The sequence below is a fragment of the Vulpes vulpes genome, chromosome 5 (genome assembly GCF_048418805.1).
Source record: "Vulpes vulpes isolate BD-2025 chromosome 5, VulVul3, whole genome shotgun sequence".
Classification (NCBI taxonomy): Eukaryota; Metazoa; Chordata; class Mammalia; order Carnivora; family Canidae; genus Vulpes; species Vulpes vulpes.
In genome coordinates this window covers 33,949,773-33,967,656 of record NC_132784.1, presented here as the reverse complement: position 1 = coordinate 33,967,656, position 17,884 = coordinate 33,949,773, and the positions used below count along the sequence as shown (strand labels likewise).

Here is a 17,884-nt window from a genome sequence, read left to right as displayed (position 1 = left end):
AAATGTAATAATTTTTGGTGAATAAAGCAAAAGTACGTCTTTCCATTTATTTTTAAATAATAGACAACTATGTTTCTATCTGTTTGATTTTAGTGATGGTCTTTTTTAAACAAGTTTTACCACAAAGTTTTGCATACCCTCAGGGAAAATGATGATTTGGAATATAGGCCTTCCAGAGAAATCCAAAGTGTTGGTAATTTAGATTTATCTGACTGATTTTGACCAATTAATTTGTTCCTGTTACTTTTAAGTGACCTTTATTTTGGGCATTTATAGAATCCATGCCATTGAATTGGGCATTAGTAAGTGACAAAAAGGCTTTTTTTCCCATTAGGTTATTTGTTCATAATCTTGAATCTCAGTAACTTTCTGTGTGCATTTATGTTACCCAGGCAAGTATTTTTTAAAAAATAGATCGACCCAGACCTAGGTGCTTGTATAACTTCTCGGCTGTGTATGTAGTTAGATGTTGATAGATTTACTAATGGTACTATTTTTTTTTTTTAGGTAGCATTTCAGTTACATATGAACTCATCTATTTAAAAACTTTAGCTAGAGTAATGTTTCTGAGTATGGAGAGTATTTGGAGAGATGTAAGTGTGGAAGAATGGAGTGTACTCCTCCTTTGAGATTCACAGGACACAGTGTTTCCTAAAGCTGCTGGGAAGTCTTGCAGAAGCCTTTTAAAACTATTTTTCTCAGTGTTTCTTGATTTTTGGGCTTTTTTTTTTTAGCCATCTTCCCCTCCTCCACTTCCCCAGGCTCCCCACCCCCCCGTTACATGTTTATTTTGCTTTGTCTAGCACATTGCATGGAATTAATGTCGCATGGAATTACCATTTTGTGAGAAATGTATTGAAGCTGTTTTTCAATTTAGTCTGGTCTTTAGGAGGAAGAGGCAACATCGAAATTAGTATTAACAGGTATGATGAAACACTTAAAAGAGTGCAATGAATGTATTAAGTAACAGGATTTAAAAGGAAAGAGAACAAATCTCAACAGCTTAACAGGTTGATTTTTAATTGGGTTTGTTAGAAATGTTGATGATGTGACTTAAAATCCTCATAAAACTGAATCAGTAGCTAGTAAAGGTACCTGAGTATATCCCATAGCTCTCTACTGGGGTATTTGTTTTTTAACTAGAGATGATAAGGCTAAGTTGCAATGATTTTTGGAGTGAGTAGATTACTGTCTTGTCCAGAAGTTGTTGGTCTTTCATTCTTACTTTTTCTATAACTTCATATTACTTTTAGTCGGTAGGCATTTAAGTCTCCTGGCTGTGGTGTTAAGATGAAAAACGGGGATCCCTGGGGTGGCTTAGCGGTTAAGCGCCTGCCTTCAGCCCAGGGCGTGATGGTGCCGGAGTCCCTGGATCAAGTCCCACATCGGGCTCCCTGCAGGGAGCTGCTTTTCCATTTGCCTGTGTCTCTGCCCCTCTCTCTGTCGTTCATGAATAAATAAATAAAATCTTAAAAAAAAAATGAAAAACGTATATATCTTACATTGATATGTACCTTATTCCCTCCTATGCCTGGTATTCCCTCACGTGCCTGGCTGAACTTTACTTTTTTTTATCTTCTAACTGCTGTGATTTGGCCGTCATGATATTTGTAGACATTTGGAAGTTTTATGGAGATGAATCTTTTATATTTCTTTTTTTTCTCTAGAAGTAATTAGACATTCCTCTTATTAAAGAAAAGTTAATTGTAGTACTGGTAGTACTAAAGATAATGGTATTTTGCATAAAGGGCTTTAAGGAAAATCTGCTTCTAATTGCTTCTTTTTTACTTGATACCGTGTACTCAAAGTGGAAATCTGAGTTTTCTCCAGATCTGAGTGATGCTGGGAGCTATATGTTTTGAAGGACTAAACATGTCAGCAAGAGAGGACTGTTCTGAGTTGAAGTATAGTTTGCTTTATCTACAGCTTTGATTTTTTTTTTCCCTTTAAAACTTGTTTATCTTAGACTTAAAAAGTTTTCACTACAATACAAATATAATTTTACTCATTAGGACCTGATCTTCTGTTTGAGTTAAGACTTTATCTTTTGATTAATGAATGAGCATTAAGTTTCTGTCCAAAAACATGGGCTTTGGTATAGTTTCTTTGGCCATGTGCTACAAGACAGTGGTTAATTCTCGGAAAGGTGATTTTTCAGTAATTTCAAGGTTATTACATATTTATTAGCATATATTAAATACAATAGAAAATTTTTTCGTCTATGTGGAAACAAGAACTGGTCATAAAATTGTCTCTTCGAAGCATTTGAGTTTCTGCTATGTCCATGTATCTGTCCTGTACCTTGGTAATATGTACATAAATGAGACATGCTCTTTGTTCTAAAGGTTCCTGATAGAAGAAACTAAAAAGTTGAGTTTCATGTAAACAACATATAATGATTTAAATAGATCTAAAACTGAATCTAGCTTAAAGGGCTCGGAGTAGGGGATAGTGACAGTCTTATGTCCCTCTATACTTGTGTCCTAGAGGGCTTACATTCAAAAGAAGGCTTAGATGACTCTTTAGAGGAAGTTTTAAAGTCCAATTCTGTGTGACTTGAGACATCACTGTTTGTATATATATCCCTAATACGTTGAGTTTTTTCTTTTTTCTTATTTTTTTAAATTTATTTATGATAGTCACAGAGAGAGAGAGAGAGAGAGAGAGAGAGAGGGGCAGAGACATAGGCAGAGGGAGAAGCAGGCTCCATGCACCGGGAGCCCGACGTGGGATTCGATCCCGGGTCTCCAGGATCGCGCCCTGGGCCAAAGGCAGGCGCCAAACCGCTGCGCCACCCAGGGATCCCTACGTTGTTTTTTAAAAATTAAAATGATAGCTTTTATTTATATTTAAGTTTTGAGTCTGTTTCTCTTTATATTCCTCATTTAAAAAATTGGGGGTTTAGTAAGAGGCAGTGGGCTAAATATCATTAATAATTTAAACTATTAACTTGTTCTTTTGCATATAGTTTTTTTTATGGTTTCAGGAAATATGATTGTAATACTTAATCAGTGTTAGAAGGAATCATTGCTATCACTGTCTTTGTATGTAACTTTGAGAAGTTGATATACCTTAACTGAATTTGATCCTTCTGAGTCTGAAGAGGGTTGGCATTCATTCATAAGGTAAGTTAGTGATGTAAAAGTGGTTTTTAAATACTAGACTTTAATAGCTTCTGTGTACTTGTGGAATTTGACTTAAACATATTAAAAGGAACCAAGTTAAAAGGCAAGAATCCGACTTTTTAGATAATTTGCAACTTAAGATTTGCAGAAAGAATGGTTTTTAAAAATCAACCAAATTTAAAAGTTCATATTTAAACAAAAGATGCTTGGTTTGTGTGATTTCTTTCCAGCAGGAAAAACTTCAGGAAATAATTATGAAGAAAAGAACTTTTGAAGTGCGAAAGATTTTCACTGTGTGAAGATTTTCACTTTTGTTTTGATATCGTGAAAGAATTAGGCTAATTAGTTTTATGTTTTTTACAATTTAATGTGTTGTAGAATTAACAGTTGCTTTTATTACTTTACCTTTAGTTTTAAAAATAATGAAAAGTGAAGCAGGCTTGTCTTATCTAACGTTAGGAACTTTCTAAATTGGGATACTAAGAATGAGCCAACTGTGCAGTGCTTTCTAGTTTCTACTTGTTTTTTATCAATATCTGTATTCCTTCTGAAGGCATCTTGATAATTGAACTTAATATCGTTAGAAGAACAGAAGTACATGTTGAAAAATTCTTAGGTAGTATACATATACAAATGGTTGGCCATTTAGGAATGAAATTTACCAAACAGTATATCTGAATTTTTGTTTTGTTTTGTTTTAAAAACTGCCAAAGTGTCTGTAAAGTTCAAATATATTGTATTTTAGACAGTTTAGCTTTTGTCTTACATGTGTTTTTACCTTTCCCATTTTCTCCTGTTTCCTAAAAATTTGTAACACTTAATATATTTGCCGGAGTAGCTTAAATGGAAATTTCTAAAGCTCTACATGGCTTTGATTTTATAGTGTGCTTCTCATTAAGCTTATATGAATTAACACTTTGTAGCTTTAAGAGTGATGTGGCAATTGGAATTTATAGTGGCAGATTTGTAGCAACTATGTTAAGAATTTGTTCCTTTAACTATTTGGAACCAACCACTCATTTTCATTGAACTTATGATGTCATCAGTGGTAAGACACTCCCATTATATTGTGTGCCCTTAGTTAGAAGAAAAAAAACCTAATGAGAAGTCTAAAATACTCTGCAGATAAAACTGGGAGACCAAGGGTCTATTCCCTTCAACGTGAAGCAAGAAGTAAACCTACCATGCTGGGAGGGATGACAAAATAACTTTTGAATGCCTCAACTTTGATTATTGGGCAGAGGGAGGGGAAAGTCACTTCTGTGGATTTGAACACAGATCTCGTTAGCTTGCCACCCGGATCAGTTTGGTATTAAAATAATAATGGAAAGCTTAGAAAATTTCAGTGGTTTCATATTGATGGTGCTGTCAAGTGACTGGCCTAAATCAACACAGCATCCTTGTTGAATTCAGATTGGTTGAAACCTATATCTCCATATTATATTTATCCTAGAATTAATTAAAAAAAAGGAAATTATAACATTTCCACAAAGTAGATTCTTCAGGCTTTGAGAAACACGTTTTTTGGTGATGCTCAGACCTCTGGAAGAGCTCTTAATTTGTCGGTTCTTAAAATAACTTCTCATGAGAATATAGCATTTTCCACATTTATGTTTTTGTTCTTTGGTTTCATACCCCTCAGAATTTATAGAGATATTTAGGGAGAACTTAAATTTTTGCTTAACACGATATCTCATTCACGTATTTCCATAAATGTAAAACTCTATTTTGAAATAGAGAATGCCAACCTCAGAATTTGGGGAGTTAAAGGTGCAAAGACCCCCAGTCTCAGGTTTTATATCTGGGGAAGACTTTATGCCACAGTGTTTCATTGTCCTGGTATTTGGACACACTTCAGTCTTGACAAGTGTGGTCCCCTTTGGGGTTAGTCCTCAGACTGGATGAAGAGAAGCACTGGTGGGACTCCCTCAAAACTGGAGTTTGGTGAGTGTGTTCCAGAGCATTGTCTACTCTGCTTCAATTTTTGCTACGAAATCAACATTGACTCTTCATCATCTTTTTATTTGAAACATATAAAAGTCTATTTGCAAAAAACTTAGGTGTTCTTAGTTAAAAATTAAGTGACTCTGGTAGCAGAAAGTGATAAAACAGCTGTTTTGTTTTCTTTTTTTAAAAACAGCAACAACAACAAAAATCCCCGGTGCCCTAAATCTCATTCTATGACCAGTTCCACAAGTTTTAGGCTAAAGGCAGATTTTTGAGATGTTTTAAAATTTGAAATGTGGGAAGAACAATTGAGAGAATTCTATCAAACTCTGCTCTTTAATGATTTTTGAATGTTGTTTGCTTTAAGTGTCACTGGTCTGTTCTGGTCAATTCTTACTATGTTGTAAGGGGTTGTGGTTTTGGTTTTGGTTTTTGTCCGTTGTTTTTTAAGTGGGATTTGATCACTGTCTTACGAAGTTTCATGTAATTTCTTTTTTTTTTTTTTTAATTAATTTTTATTGGTGTTCAATTTACCAACATACAGAAAAACACCCAGTGCTCATCCCATCAAGTGTCCACCTCAGTGCCCGTCACCCATTCCCCTCCAACACCCGCCCTCCTCCCCTTCCACCACCCCTAGTTCGTTTCCCCGAATTAGGAGTCTTTATGTTCTGTCTCCCTTCCTGATATTTCCCAAAATTTCTTTTCCCTTCCTTTATATTCCCTTTCACTATTATTCATATTCCCCAAATGAATGAGAACATACACTGTTTGTCCTTCTCCGATTGTTCATGTAATTTCAACTTGAAATTACATTTTATACTGCTACTATGTGGGAATATTGTTGCGTGATGGAGATTTTACCCCCACTTTTCTTATGTCTTTATTTCTTCTGAGAAAATGCTTTTTTCTCAAGTTTTCAAAGTTCAGTTTTCCAATTTAGCTTAGAATTCTAGTTGATGGATATGTTACCAGCTTTGAATTTTATATATAGGCCATTTTAAATACGAGGCTGTTTCTTTCTGTTGCTCACCATGCCTCCCCAGAAGTCAGTTATGTAGTACTTAAAGAATTCATACCTGTGGGGCGCTTGGGTGCTTGGTCAGTTAAATGTCTGCCTTGAGCTCAGGTCACAATCCCAGGGTCCTGGGATCGAGCCCCACATTGGGCTGGCTCCCTGCTCGGTGGAGAGCCTGTTCTCTCTTTGCTGCTCTCCTTGCTTATGCAAGTGCTCTCTCTCTGATAAATAAAATCTTACAGAATTCACACCTACTTTTCTGTAAGCCTAAAGTGAAATTAGTTGTGAGGGTGTATCTGTTGGGAGTAGGGAGAAGAGGGGACAAGCCTAGTTCTCATTTGATTGCTGTTTTTCCCCTTACTATATCAATTCTCTAATTTTTAGTCAGGGTGGTGGAGACTTGTGTTTCTGTTTTCAAATTCTATATCTTTTTCTTTTTTTCAACTGCTGTTTCACCATATATTCCAAGTAATAGTCAAATGTTTCCTGTCAAGTTCTTGTTTCATGATGTTTAAGCAATTTATTAAATATTTTAAGGAACAAGATAAACCTTTGTATTTTATTATCTGTTAATACAGTGCTACTTTATTTTAATGGTGCTTTACCCTGGTTTTGTTTCGTGAGTGGACTTTCCCAAATAGTAAAATTCACTGTGCCAAGTGTTCTCATCTGTGTTTAGTGAGCTTTATATGTTCCTTTTGACCAGTATGCTTCTCAGTTGTTTCTAGTTCTCCAATTTTCATTTAATTTGAAACTGTTTGAATACCTGGTTACCTTATTCCATTACCTATGATTATTGTATACAAGTTTTATTTCCTTCCATATTTTTCTTAGATTTGCTCATATTAAAATCAAAAGTATAATGTGGGATTGTACTAATAGGGATGAATATTAGGTCAAAATCCTATATTAATCTTCATGATTTTTATTTATGCTTAGTGAAGATTCATTCATAGATTTAGATGGCAGTCATTGGGAGACAAATATTTTCTTTCTTCAGATATTCACATATGTGCTTTATTAAGTTTTTCTTTCCAAGAGAGGACATAGGTGATGTGTCTGAAGTTTGTTTTTTACATATTTTTTATGGTTGTTGAATTTTAAGCACTTTTGATCAAATTTGAATTTTTTAAAGAGCCAGATTGCTGTAAAATTTGTTTAATACAGATATAGTCAGTGGTGAGAACTACAAAAAATTTTTGTCTTGCTCCAAAGAAGGAAGAAAAAAAACCATGAGTGATGAGTTAAAATTAAAAGATTAATATTGTCAGATTCACATTGGAAATAACATAGTAAGTGTAAACCTAACTTTTAAGTTTGTTAAAATAATTTTAACTATACATATACATTAAATATTAGCTCATTGATAAAATACTTCATTCATTCAACAAGCACTTACTAAGCATACTATTGATATTACATAATTTTCACTGGGTTTAAATCGTGAGCTGTACATATTAGCTTTGATAGCCAGATAGATTAATAAAGTTCTATTTGGTTTTATTTAGTAACCTTTTTTTACTTTCATTCTAGATGCCTGGAATGATGTCTTCAGTAATGCCTGGAATGATGATGTCTCATATGTCTCAGGCTTCTATGCAGCCTGCCTTACCGGTAATCTAGTAAAAATAATTATTTACTGTGATGTTTTGACTACTTTTATTTATGAAATACTGTACTATCTATATATTTTCAGGCAATCCTGTTAGCTTTCTAAGTCTGTCTTGAGTACTGTATTACTGTATGTAATGCAAGGTGGAAATTACAGTGGTAATTCAACCCCTGAGCCACCCAGGTGCTCCAGTTTAGCACAGTTCTTAATTGCTATACACTGATCTCTACTCCTATTGGAGGGCCTTCTTGTTCCTCTCCCTAATACACTTTATTCATTCCACCTCCATGTCTTAGCTCAAGTCATTTCCGCATCCCCCCCACCCCCGACGCCCTTTTAACCCAAACTAGATTTTAGTTATCCTTCAGGGTTCTTGAATGATAGGCATTCACATCTATTCGTATACTTATATACACATTCTTAATTGCTAATTCTATATTAAACAAGAGTAGAATACTAAGAAGTAATAATTTGTCAGCCAGAAGCATTTTATTGGTCTGGTAGTGTTCTAATCTTAAAGAGTAGACATTTGCTCTGCTGAGTGTTAATTAACGGATGTAATATGGTTTAGTACTAGATCCTAGATTTAGAAATCAAGGATTTTATTCTAAATTTACATTTCATGAGACTTGAGTGATGGCACATTGCTTACATAATCCTTCACAGTCTTATCACCCTTACTGGATTATACAGCAATATGTAAAGTATTTTGATATTCATAATAGCATAACTTATTTATTACCTGATAACCTAGTGGTTGTAATGAGCATATTCCACTGGGGTGGTAAGTTTGCAATGTCTTACTCAAAACCTTTAGGCCAAATATATATTTCAAAATGTTTTAATGTTATAGAAGAATACTTTGTATATTCTGTATATCCTATAAAGATTTCCTTTGAGGTCTTGTATAGTGCCTTATAATTTCAAGCACAGTATTTCTGTAGCAGAACTTAAGAATATTCTCTTTGGGATGGGATGAATAAAGAGCTCATGTCATTCATAGCAGATTTTGCCTCTGTAATGAGCGTTTGTATGAAAGTTGAAAAAACTTGGTTTTTAGAGCTTTTTCTGTATCAGAATTGTGGGTAAATGGTTGTGGATCTATATGTAACTGATGATCATATAAATAAAACATTTAAAGTGCTTCAGTAGCCCTGGGTTATTGATGTTTTTCAATTTAAAATGAACTCAAGGAACTAAAACCACTGAAACATACTGAGAAACTTTTGCGTCAGTGGCTTGAGAATTATACATAAAAAGGACTATATTTGTGCTTTTTGAGGAAGTTATATAAAATACAGTTTAAACAAGGTGAATATTACTAATTACATTTTTTTTTCTTACAGCCAGGAGTAAATAATATGGATGTAGCAGCAGGTATGTACATTCATGGTGGTAAATATTAGACTTCATTTGGACAATAACTATTATACTGGTATAACAAGGAATAAAAACATTGTCACTTCTTGGGCTTTATGATTAGCTCCTGATTTTTTTTTCTTTGTCCTTTTGTTTTAAGTAATGAGAAATAGGGATAGTATTCATAATTGAATCCATAAAGAATTACCATAATTTTAGATCAGGAGTTCTGGGACCACATTTGGTCTACAGTTATACTTTAGCCCATACAATGTTTTAAGTTTAATAATTAGTTGCTGACATTTAAAGTCTTGAGCCATATGTAACAATTAGATTTATTTTTTTACACACAGATTGAATTTATCTTGAAAAACTGGATTATCTGAATAATGGTGCTTATCAGCATAGTAGGTAGAGAATATTTGAAAGAAAAATTATGGTTGAGGGCAGCTGAGTGTCTCAGTGGTTGGGTGTCTGCCTTTGGCTCAGGTCATGATCCTGGGATTGAGTCCTGCATCAGGCCCCTCACAGGGAGCCTGCCTCTGTCTCTCCCTCTCTCTCATGAATAAGTAAATAAAATCTTTTAAAAAAAAAGAAGAAGAAGAAAAAGAAAAATTCTGATTGAGTCCATTATTTGTACTCAGACATTGTGGAATTGGATATTAACTCCTTACTTTGGATATGGAGCCTGTACTCTCATTAGCTTTCTGGACTGTTTCATAGTCTATTCTGTTACCTGCTTGTCCTTATAGTCATTGGAATTTGAAAGCCTTGTGATAATTTTTTTTTTATCAACCAATTATCAGTAACTGTTTTGACTTGTGTACCTTTCATACATATTAGTAATGCCTCAGTTTTCCATGAGTAAAGAATGTTCCAGATAAATTGGTATTGCAGATGCTGAATTTTATTCCATGGTTATGCCAAATTGTTTTTGTTTTTGTTTGTTTTGGTTTTTAGGGCAAGGGAGAGGGGCCAGAGGGATAGGGAGAAAGAGAATCTCAAGCAGGCTCCACGTCCAGGGTGGAGCTTAATCTTACACAGGGCTTAATCTCACATCATGACCTGATCCAAAATCAAGAGTCATTTAACTGAGCTACCTAGGCATGCCTGAAACTTTTTTTTTGTTTTAAATGTGATTTGAAACATTTAGAATGCACCATGTGCTTTCCTACAGGTTTATATGAGTCATAATGGATCTTTTTAAGATGTTTCACAAATTTTCTTTAAGCTGAAATGATGTTCTGAAATGCCTACTATAATATTTTGCGTATTTAGATATCTAGAGCTGATTATTACCCTAAATAATCCTGGAAAATTAGCTAAAATTTTTTTTTGATTAAAGTATAATTGACATACAGTATCCTGTTAGCTTCGGGTGTACAACATTGTGATTTGATATTTTTATACATTACAAAATGATCCCCACAAGAAGTCTAGTTACCTGTCACCATCCAAAGTTATTACAAATTGTAAACTGTATTTGCTATGCCGTACACTACATTGCTTTGACTTAACTTATTTTATAACCGGAAGTTTGTGTCTCTTAATCCTGTTTACCTGTTTTGCCCCCCCCTCTTTGGTAACCAATGTTTTGTTTCCTGTATCCTGAGTCAGAAACTGACTCATAAAATATCTTAATTACTTTTTAAATGCTTTGTTTCTACCAGTGATGTCCATGGTAGCTTCTTTGTTCTCTGTTTTGTTACTTTATTCCCTCTTTACATATAGTTCTTGTTTTCTTTTTTATTCAGAGTTTTAATTTACTGGTTTTTAAAGTTAACGCTTCTTCATTTGACCTTGGTAACTAATGAGCATTTCCCCTTATGTCTAAAGGGGTATTGATAATAATTTAGGATAGTACTATCTAATAGACCTTTAAGCAATGAAGAAAATGTTCTATAATCTATACTGTCCAATATAGTAGTCATTAGCCAGATGTGATTACTGAGTACTTAAAATTGGCTAGTGCAAAGGAGGAACTGAATTTTTTAATTTAATCTTAATTAAAAATTTTAAGTTAAACAGCGATATGTGATAGCTAGGGGATGTTGTATTGTACACCACAAGTCTGGACTTTATATAGTTGAAGGTGCTATAAATCTAAAGCATAGAATCTGAGGCCTGTGGCATTATTATATTTCAGTAGTGTAGTAGAGAAAGGAATTAATCAAGGTAGACACCTTAAAATAGCAAGCGGAGAAACAAAAGGCAAAGATTGTGAATATTTCTCTAACTCCAAGTGAGTTTGTAGGTTGAAAGCTCCAAGTGCCATTTAAGACTGAAAATGCTTTGCATGTAGATGTTTATTTTGTAAAAAAGAGAACATATACGTATTATGGGACAGTCTTAGGATATTTGGTGTGACATGATAAAGGAGGAAGAAATAGTATGAATAAATACTTTAAAAATGTTCACTGAAGGAGAGCATGATTTATCACATTGTAAATATCGTTCCTTTTTTTATTTTTTAGGTACAGCATCTGGTGCAGTAAGTACCTCTGGAACATATTTATTTCATTATACTTCTTTAACCTACAACATTGATTCTTATTTCTGTTTTAAGGATCATCTGCTAACTTGAATCTTTTTCCTTTCTTTTCTATGCCAAAGGTTGAAAAATGGTTTGAATGATCTATCTTAAAATTTAATTTTTTTAAAATTTAATTTTGATGGGATTTAATGAAAGAAAAAAGAATCCGATATAGGTCAGATTTTTCAAAGATTTGAATTTCCCACTCTTAGTACAATTAGAAGGGAAACAGAATTTACAGGTATACAGTAATTAACCTGATAATTTTCACGTAAGGTTTACATTAGAAGGTACTCCTATATAAAAATTTATGTAACCTTTATTACTGTAAACCTAATATAGACTTTCTAATACATTAAATTTAAAATACTTTTGTTTATACCTTCCCTAATGTCAGAAAGACATAGTATTCAAAATTGCTTTTTTTTTTGTTGTTCTTGGTGGTGGTAGTTGGTCCCCTCCCCCCTCAGGAAAGGAGAAATACACTGCTACACTGCATTTCTTTTTTTCCATACTTGAGTTTTTAAGATAATAGTTATTTTTGCTAATGTTGCTATGTAAGATGTTCATAATAGAACATCTAATAGAACATAATAGAACATATGTTTTTATGATGTTTGGGAAAATAAGCCTGATGAAAGCTTCACTTTAAAGATGCCTATTTACTTATTGATAATAGCCATGTCCTTTGGCCTCAGGGTTTTCTGTAATTTTTTAGTTTATTTTTTAATTCTATAAAGATCAATGGAAAGAAGAGGGTTTTTTGTTTGCCTGCTTGCTTGTTTTGGGGGGAGCAAAGGGACAGAAAGAGAATCATTTTAAAGATTTTACTTATTTATTCATGAGAGACACAGAGAGAGTCCAAGACCTAGGCAGAAGGAGACGCAGACTCCCGGCGGGGAGCCCAATGCAGGACTCGATTTCAGGATCATGACCCAAGGCAAAGGCAGCCACTCAGCTACTGAGCCACCCAGGTGCCCCACAGAGAGAGAATCTTAAGCAGACTGCACATTTAGCATGCAGCCAGTGCAGAGCTTGATCTCACCACTATGAGATAGATCATGAACTGAGCTGAAGTCAGGAGTCAGTCACTAATGGACTGAGCCATCAGGCACCCTGGAAAGAAGAGTTTATATGTATAATCTCATTTAATCAAAATAATCCTGAGAGTTGGCTATTATCCCCATGTTATGGTTGAGGAAATGCAAAAAGCTGTGAATTGATTATAAATGTGTTAATATTTTAAATATGAGGGGAAAGACTTTTAATTGTGAACTGTATTTAAACGTTTTAAAGTTTTTTATATCTTCTCCTTTAAAAGTTGAATGGTTATAGGGACGCCTGGGTGGCTCAGTCTGTTGAGTGTTGGACTTTACTCAGGTCATAATCTCAGGGTCATGAGATCCAGCTCTGGGCCCTGTGCTAGTTGTGGAGTCTACTTGGGATTCTCCGTCTCCTCCTTTACCCCTCTCCTGCTTGCATGTGGGATCTCTGTCTTTCTCTTTAAATAAAATCTTTTTAACAAAATGTTGAAGAATTATAAAATATCCATGTGGTGTTCTTCCATTACAAGTGCCTGTTTATATTTTTCACTAGTGATAGCTCATGGTTTTTTGTTTGTTTATTTAAATAATGCAGGCTCACTTGGGGGATTAAGAAGCAGACATAAGTTAAAACGAAGAAAGTGAATTTCACCCTAAGTTTTTCCACCTCGAAGGGACCACCACCACCATTAGTGTTTTGGTTGTGTCAGTTGTCTATCAAACCTTTTTTCCTAAATTGAAATAATCTTTTTTTTTTTTTTTTTTTTTTAAGATTTTATTTATTTGAGAGAGAGAGAAGGTGAGCACACACACTTGAGCAGGGGGGGAGATGCACAGAGAGAGAGGGATAAGCAGGCTCCTTGCTAAGTGGGACTCCATCCCAGGACTCTGGGATCATAGACTGAGCCACCAGGCACCCTGAAATAGCTTTTTAATCATACGTGAAATTCACACATATTCTGGCTTCTACTTCTGGGTTTTCTTTTACATTTTCCATCTCTATTTGTTTATTTTTCATCCAGTATTGCACATTTTCTGATTAAAACAGCTTTAATAGTAATCTGGGCGGCTCAGTTAGGCAGCCAAATCTTGATTTCTTCTCAGGTCATGATCTCAGGGTCCTGGAATCCAGCCCCCAAGTCGGACTCTGTGCTCAGCAAGGAGTCTGCCTGAGGGTTCTCTCTGCCCCTCCCCTGCATTTTCTCTCTCTCTCTCTCTCATATAAATGAATAAATCTTTTAAAAAGTTTATTAAGACACTTCTTTGTTGTTTCTCTCTTCATTATTGCTTTAGCTATTTTCACATATTAGTGTATGAATTCCTGTATCCCCCTCCAAAAAAATCTGTAAATATACATATACCCACACACACTAAAAAGACAAAATTGTGGTATTCTGGGATTATATTTAATTCTTGAGAGAGAGAAAGAGAGAGAGAGAGGCAGAGACACAGGAGGAGGGAGAAGCAGACTCCATGGCGGGAGCCTGATGCAGAACTCGACCCCGTGGCTCCAGGATCGCGCCCTGGGCCAAAGGCAGGCGCCAAACCGCTGAGCCACCCAGGGATCCCCCTCTTCTCCTTTTTTCTTTACATGTTTCATACTTGTTTCTTTGTTGAGGTATAATTGACATAACATTTTAGATTGTACAAAATTATTTGTTATCTATACACTGTGAAATGATCACAATTTAGTTAACATCTATTCATACATAGTTGCAGATCTTTTTTTCGTGTGATAAAGACTTTTAAGATTTACTCCCCAAAACTTTGAAATATACAGCACAGTATTATTACTATGCTATGTGTTACATCTCCATGAGTTAACTTATTTTATAACTGGTACTATGTACCTATTTACCCTCTTCACCCATTTCGAACCCTTACCCTCAATCTGTTCTTTGTATCTAAGTTTGGATTTTATATTGTTTTTAAGATTCTATATGTAAGGGAGGTCAAATGGTTACCTTTCTCCATTTGATTTTTCACTTAACATAACGCCTTCAAGGTCCATCTGTGTTTTGTAAATGGCAAGATTTTATTCTTTTTTATAGCTGAATAGTATTCCTGTGTGTGTGTGTGTGTGTGTGTGTGTGTGTGTGTGTACACCTTTCCTGTCTTGGCTTTTGTAAATAAGGCTGCTGTGAACTTGGGGGTATATGTGTTTTTTTTTTTATATAAATTTATTTTTTATTGGTGTTCAATTTGCCAGCATATAGAGTAACAACCAGTGCTCATCCCGTCAAGTGCCACCTCAGTGCCCATCATCCAGTCACCCCCACCCCCCATCCACCTCCACTTCCACCACCCCTAGTTTCGTTTCCCAGAATTAGGAGTCTTTCATGTTGTCTCCCTTTCTGATATTTCCCACTCATTTTTTCCCCTTCCCCCTTTATTCCCTTTCACTGTTTTTTATATTCCCCAAATTACATGTGTCTTTTTAAGTTTTCATTTTCTTTGACTAAATACCCAGAAGCGGAATTGCTGGAATTTATGGTAGTTCTATTTCTAAATTTTTGAGGAGCCTTCATATTATTTTCCGTAGTGGCTACACTAGTTACATTGCCATCAACAGTACATGTAGGTTTCCTTTTTCCCCACATTCTAACACCTATCTGTTGGCCATCTATATGTGTTTTCTGGGAAAATGTCTATTCGGATGCTCTGCTCATTTTTTTATCAGATTATTTGGGGGGGCTTTTGCTGTTGCATTGTATGAGCTCTTTATATATTTTGGATATTAACTCTATATACATGATTTGCAGATATTTTTCTTCCATTAAGCAGGTTGCTTTTTCATTTTGTTGATTATTGTTTTGTCAAAAGGTTTTTTTTTTAAGACTTTATCTTATTTTTTTAAAGATTTTATTTATTTATTCATGAGACACAGAGAGAGAGAGAGAGAGAGAGGCAGAGACACAGGCAGAGGGAGAAGCAGGCTCCATGCAGGGACCCCGATGTGGGACTCGATCCTGGGACTCCAGCATCACACCCTGGGCCGAAGGCAGGCGCTAAACTGCTGAGCCACCCAGGGAGCCCTGATCTACATATATCTAGGTTTATGCCAGTACTATACTATTTTGATTATAGTACCTTGGTAATATAATTTGAAAGCAAGGAGCATGATGCCTCCAGTTTTGTTCTTTGGATTGCTTTGGCTATTCAGTCTTTTTGCGGTTCCATCCAGATTTTGGGATTGTGTGTTCTGTTCCTTTGAAAAATGCCTTTGGGGCACATGGGTGGCTCAGTTAAGCCTCTGCCTTTGGCTCAGGTCAGACATTGGGCTCCCCAGAGGGAGCCTGTTCCTCCCTCTGCCTGTGTCACTGCCTGTCTCTCTGGGTCTCTCATGAATAAGTAACTAAAATCTTAAAAAAAAAATCTAAAAAAAAAAAAGTGCCTTTGGAATTTTGATAGGGATAACATTGAATGTATAGATTATTTTGGGTAGTATGGACATTTGACTCTCCATTTATTTATGTCTTTCGTTTTTTTTTTTTTCATTTAGGTTCATTTCATTTAGGAAACTATCCTAGTTTCCACTGTATAGTTCTTTTAACATCTTTGGTTACTTTTTTTCCTAGGTATTGTGTTATTTTTGGTACAATTGTAAATGGTATTTTTTTTTTTTAATCAGTGTTGGGTTGTCCAAAAACATATTTTTGGTATTTTGACTGGAGTTGCATCGAATATGTAGTTTATGAGGGCATATTTATAATAGTCTTATCAGTGAACATGGTAGTCCGTTCTTTCTATTAAAGACAAATTTTGTCTATTAAAGTCTAATTTTTCCTATTAGAGTCTTGTCCATTCCTCATTCTGTTAGTTTATACATACTGTATAAGACTTGGTGCTATTTTGAATCTTATACTTTATGATCGTTTTTATATGTGTTTTCCAGGAGGTTTGCTGAATTGTTGCTTTGGGGGTTCTTTGTATATTATATAATGAATTTTGACTTATTTTTTCTTCTAATCTTTAATCTTTCAACTTTTTGTGTCAGTCAAAAGCTCTAGTACTATGGTGAGCAGCAGCAGTGATAAGCTGGCATCTTTAACTTGTTTTACAGAGCATATGTATTAAATTTCTCCATTTAATATATTTACTGTATCTTTTTTTTTTTTCTACTGTTGCCTTTTGATAAACCACCTTTATTGACATTTCTATTCCTGGTTTGCTGAGAAGAGGTCATTGTGAACTTTGTTTTATTTATTTATTTATTTATTTATTTATTTATTTATTTATTTATTTACTTTTAGAGTGTAAGGGACACATACAACACTTCTGTTCCTGGTTTGCTGAGAGAAGTCATTATGAACTTTATTTTATTTATTCATTCATTTTTAAATTTATTTTTAGAATGTAATGTATGCATACAAGCCAGAGTGGAGGAGGGTACTTTCAGGGGGCAGAGGGAGAGGAAGAGAGAAAATCTTAAGCAAGCCCCATGCCCTGCATGAAGCCTGACTTGGGGCTCGATCTCAGGACCCTGAGATTGTGATCTGAGCTGAAATCAAGAGTCAGATGGTTTACCAACTGAGGGGCTCCATGAACTTGATTTTTAAAATTCTCCAATGCTTTTTTTCTTATCCCGAGATGGTCATTTGATATTTTTGTTATAGTCTGTTAAAAGTGCAAGAACACAGATACATTTTCTGATATCTCATCTTTGCATTACTAAGGTGAACCCTAGTTAAGTGTGCTAAGAGTGTATATGTCTGCATATACGTGTATTTAATTCTTTTGTTATTTAGGTGGCTTTTCTACGATTAGTAAGCTTTCTCTGTCTGGTCCTTAGAACAGTTTGCATAGGTGATGAATAATATTAGAACACAAATAAAAACTGTCTGAACCTAATACTTTTTGAGCATAGAGATTTTAGATAACTATGTCAATTTTGTATAGTGGTTATTGAACTATTCCAATTTTATTGAACTATTCCCCCATTATCTGTTTTGTTGAGGTTTAATAATGATTTAGCATAGAGTTAGAAATCCTATCATTGCCATTATTTATTCTGTCTTTTGGAGGGGGTAACCATTCAGTTTATTTTTGCTATCTTTATTTCCTTCTTGATAACTCTTGCCTTTTTTCCAGCTTCTTGAGTACTTAGCTCATGGCTGTTAGACTTTTTTTTTGGTAGTGATTTAACTGTGTTGCTTAAATTTTGACATAGAGGGTTTTCATTTCACTGAGTTCCCAATATTTTCTATTTTCCCTCATTTGATTTCTTTATTGAAAGGATATTGGGTG

The 17,884-nt window shown here is 34.7% G+C and overlaps 1 protein-coding gene across 5 annotated transcripts in view; it reads left to right on the top strand.

Moving 5' to 3' along the window:
• Positions 1-17,884, top strand: part of PRPF40A (pre-mRNA processing factor 40 homolog A) — a 58,666-nt gene that overhangs the window by 5,919 nt on the left and 34,863 nt on the right. For all 5 annotated transcript variants that reach the window (XM_072757815.1, XM_072757814.1, XM_072757813.1 and 2 more), the window contains 3 exons: positions 7,624-7,704; positions 9,049-9,079; positions 11,536-11,552. In XM_072757815.1, the coding sequence (XP_072613916.1) occupies positions 7,624-7,704; positions 9,049-9,079; positions 11,536-11,552 (129 nt within the window). The remainder of the gene's footprint in view (positions 1-7,623; positions 7,705-9,048; positions 9,080-11,535; positions 11,553-17,884) is intronic.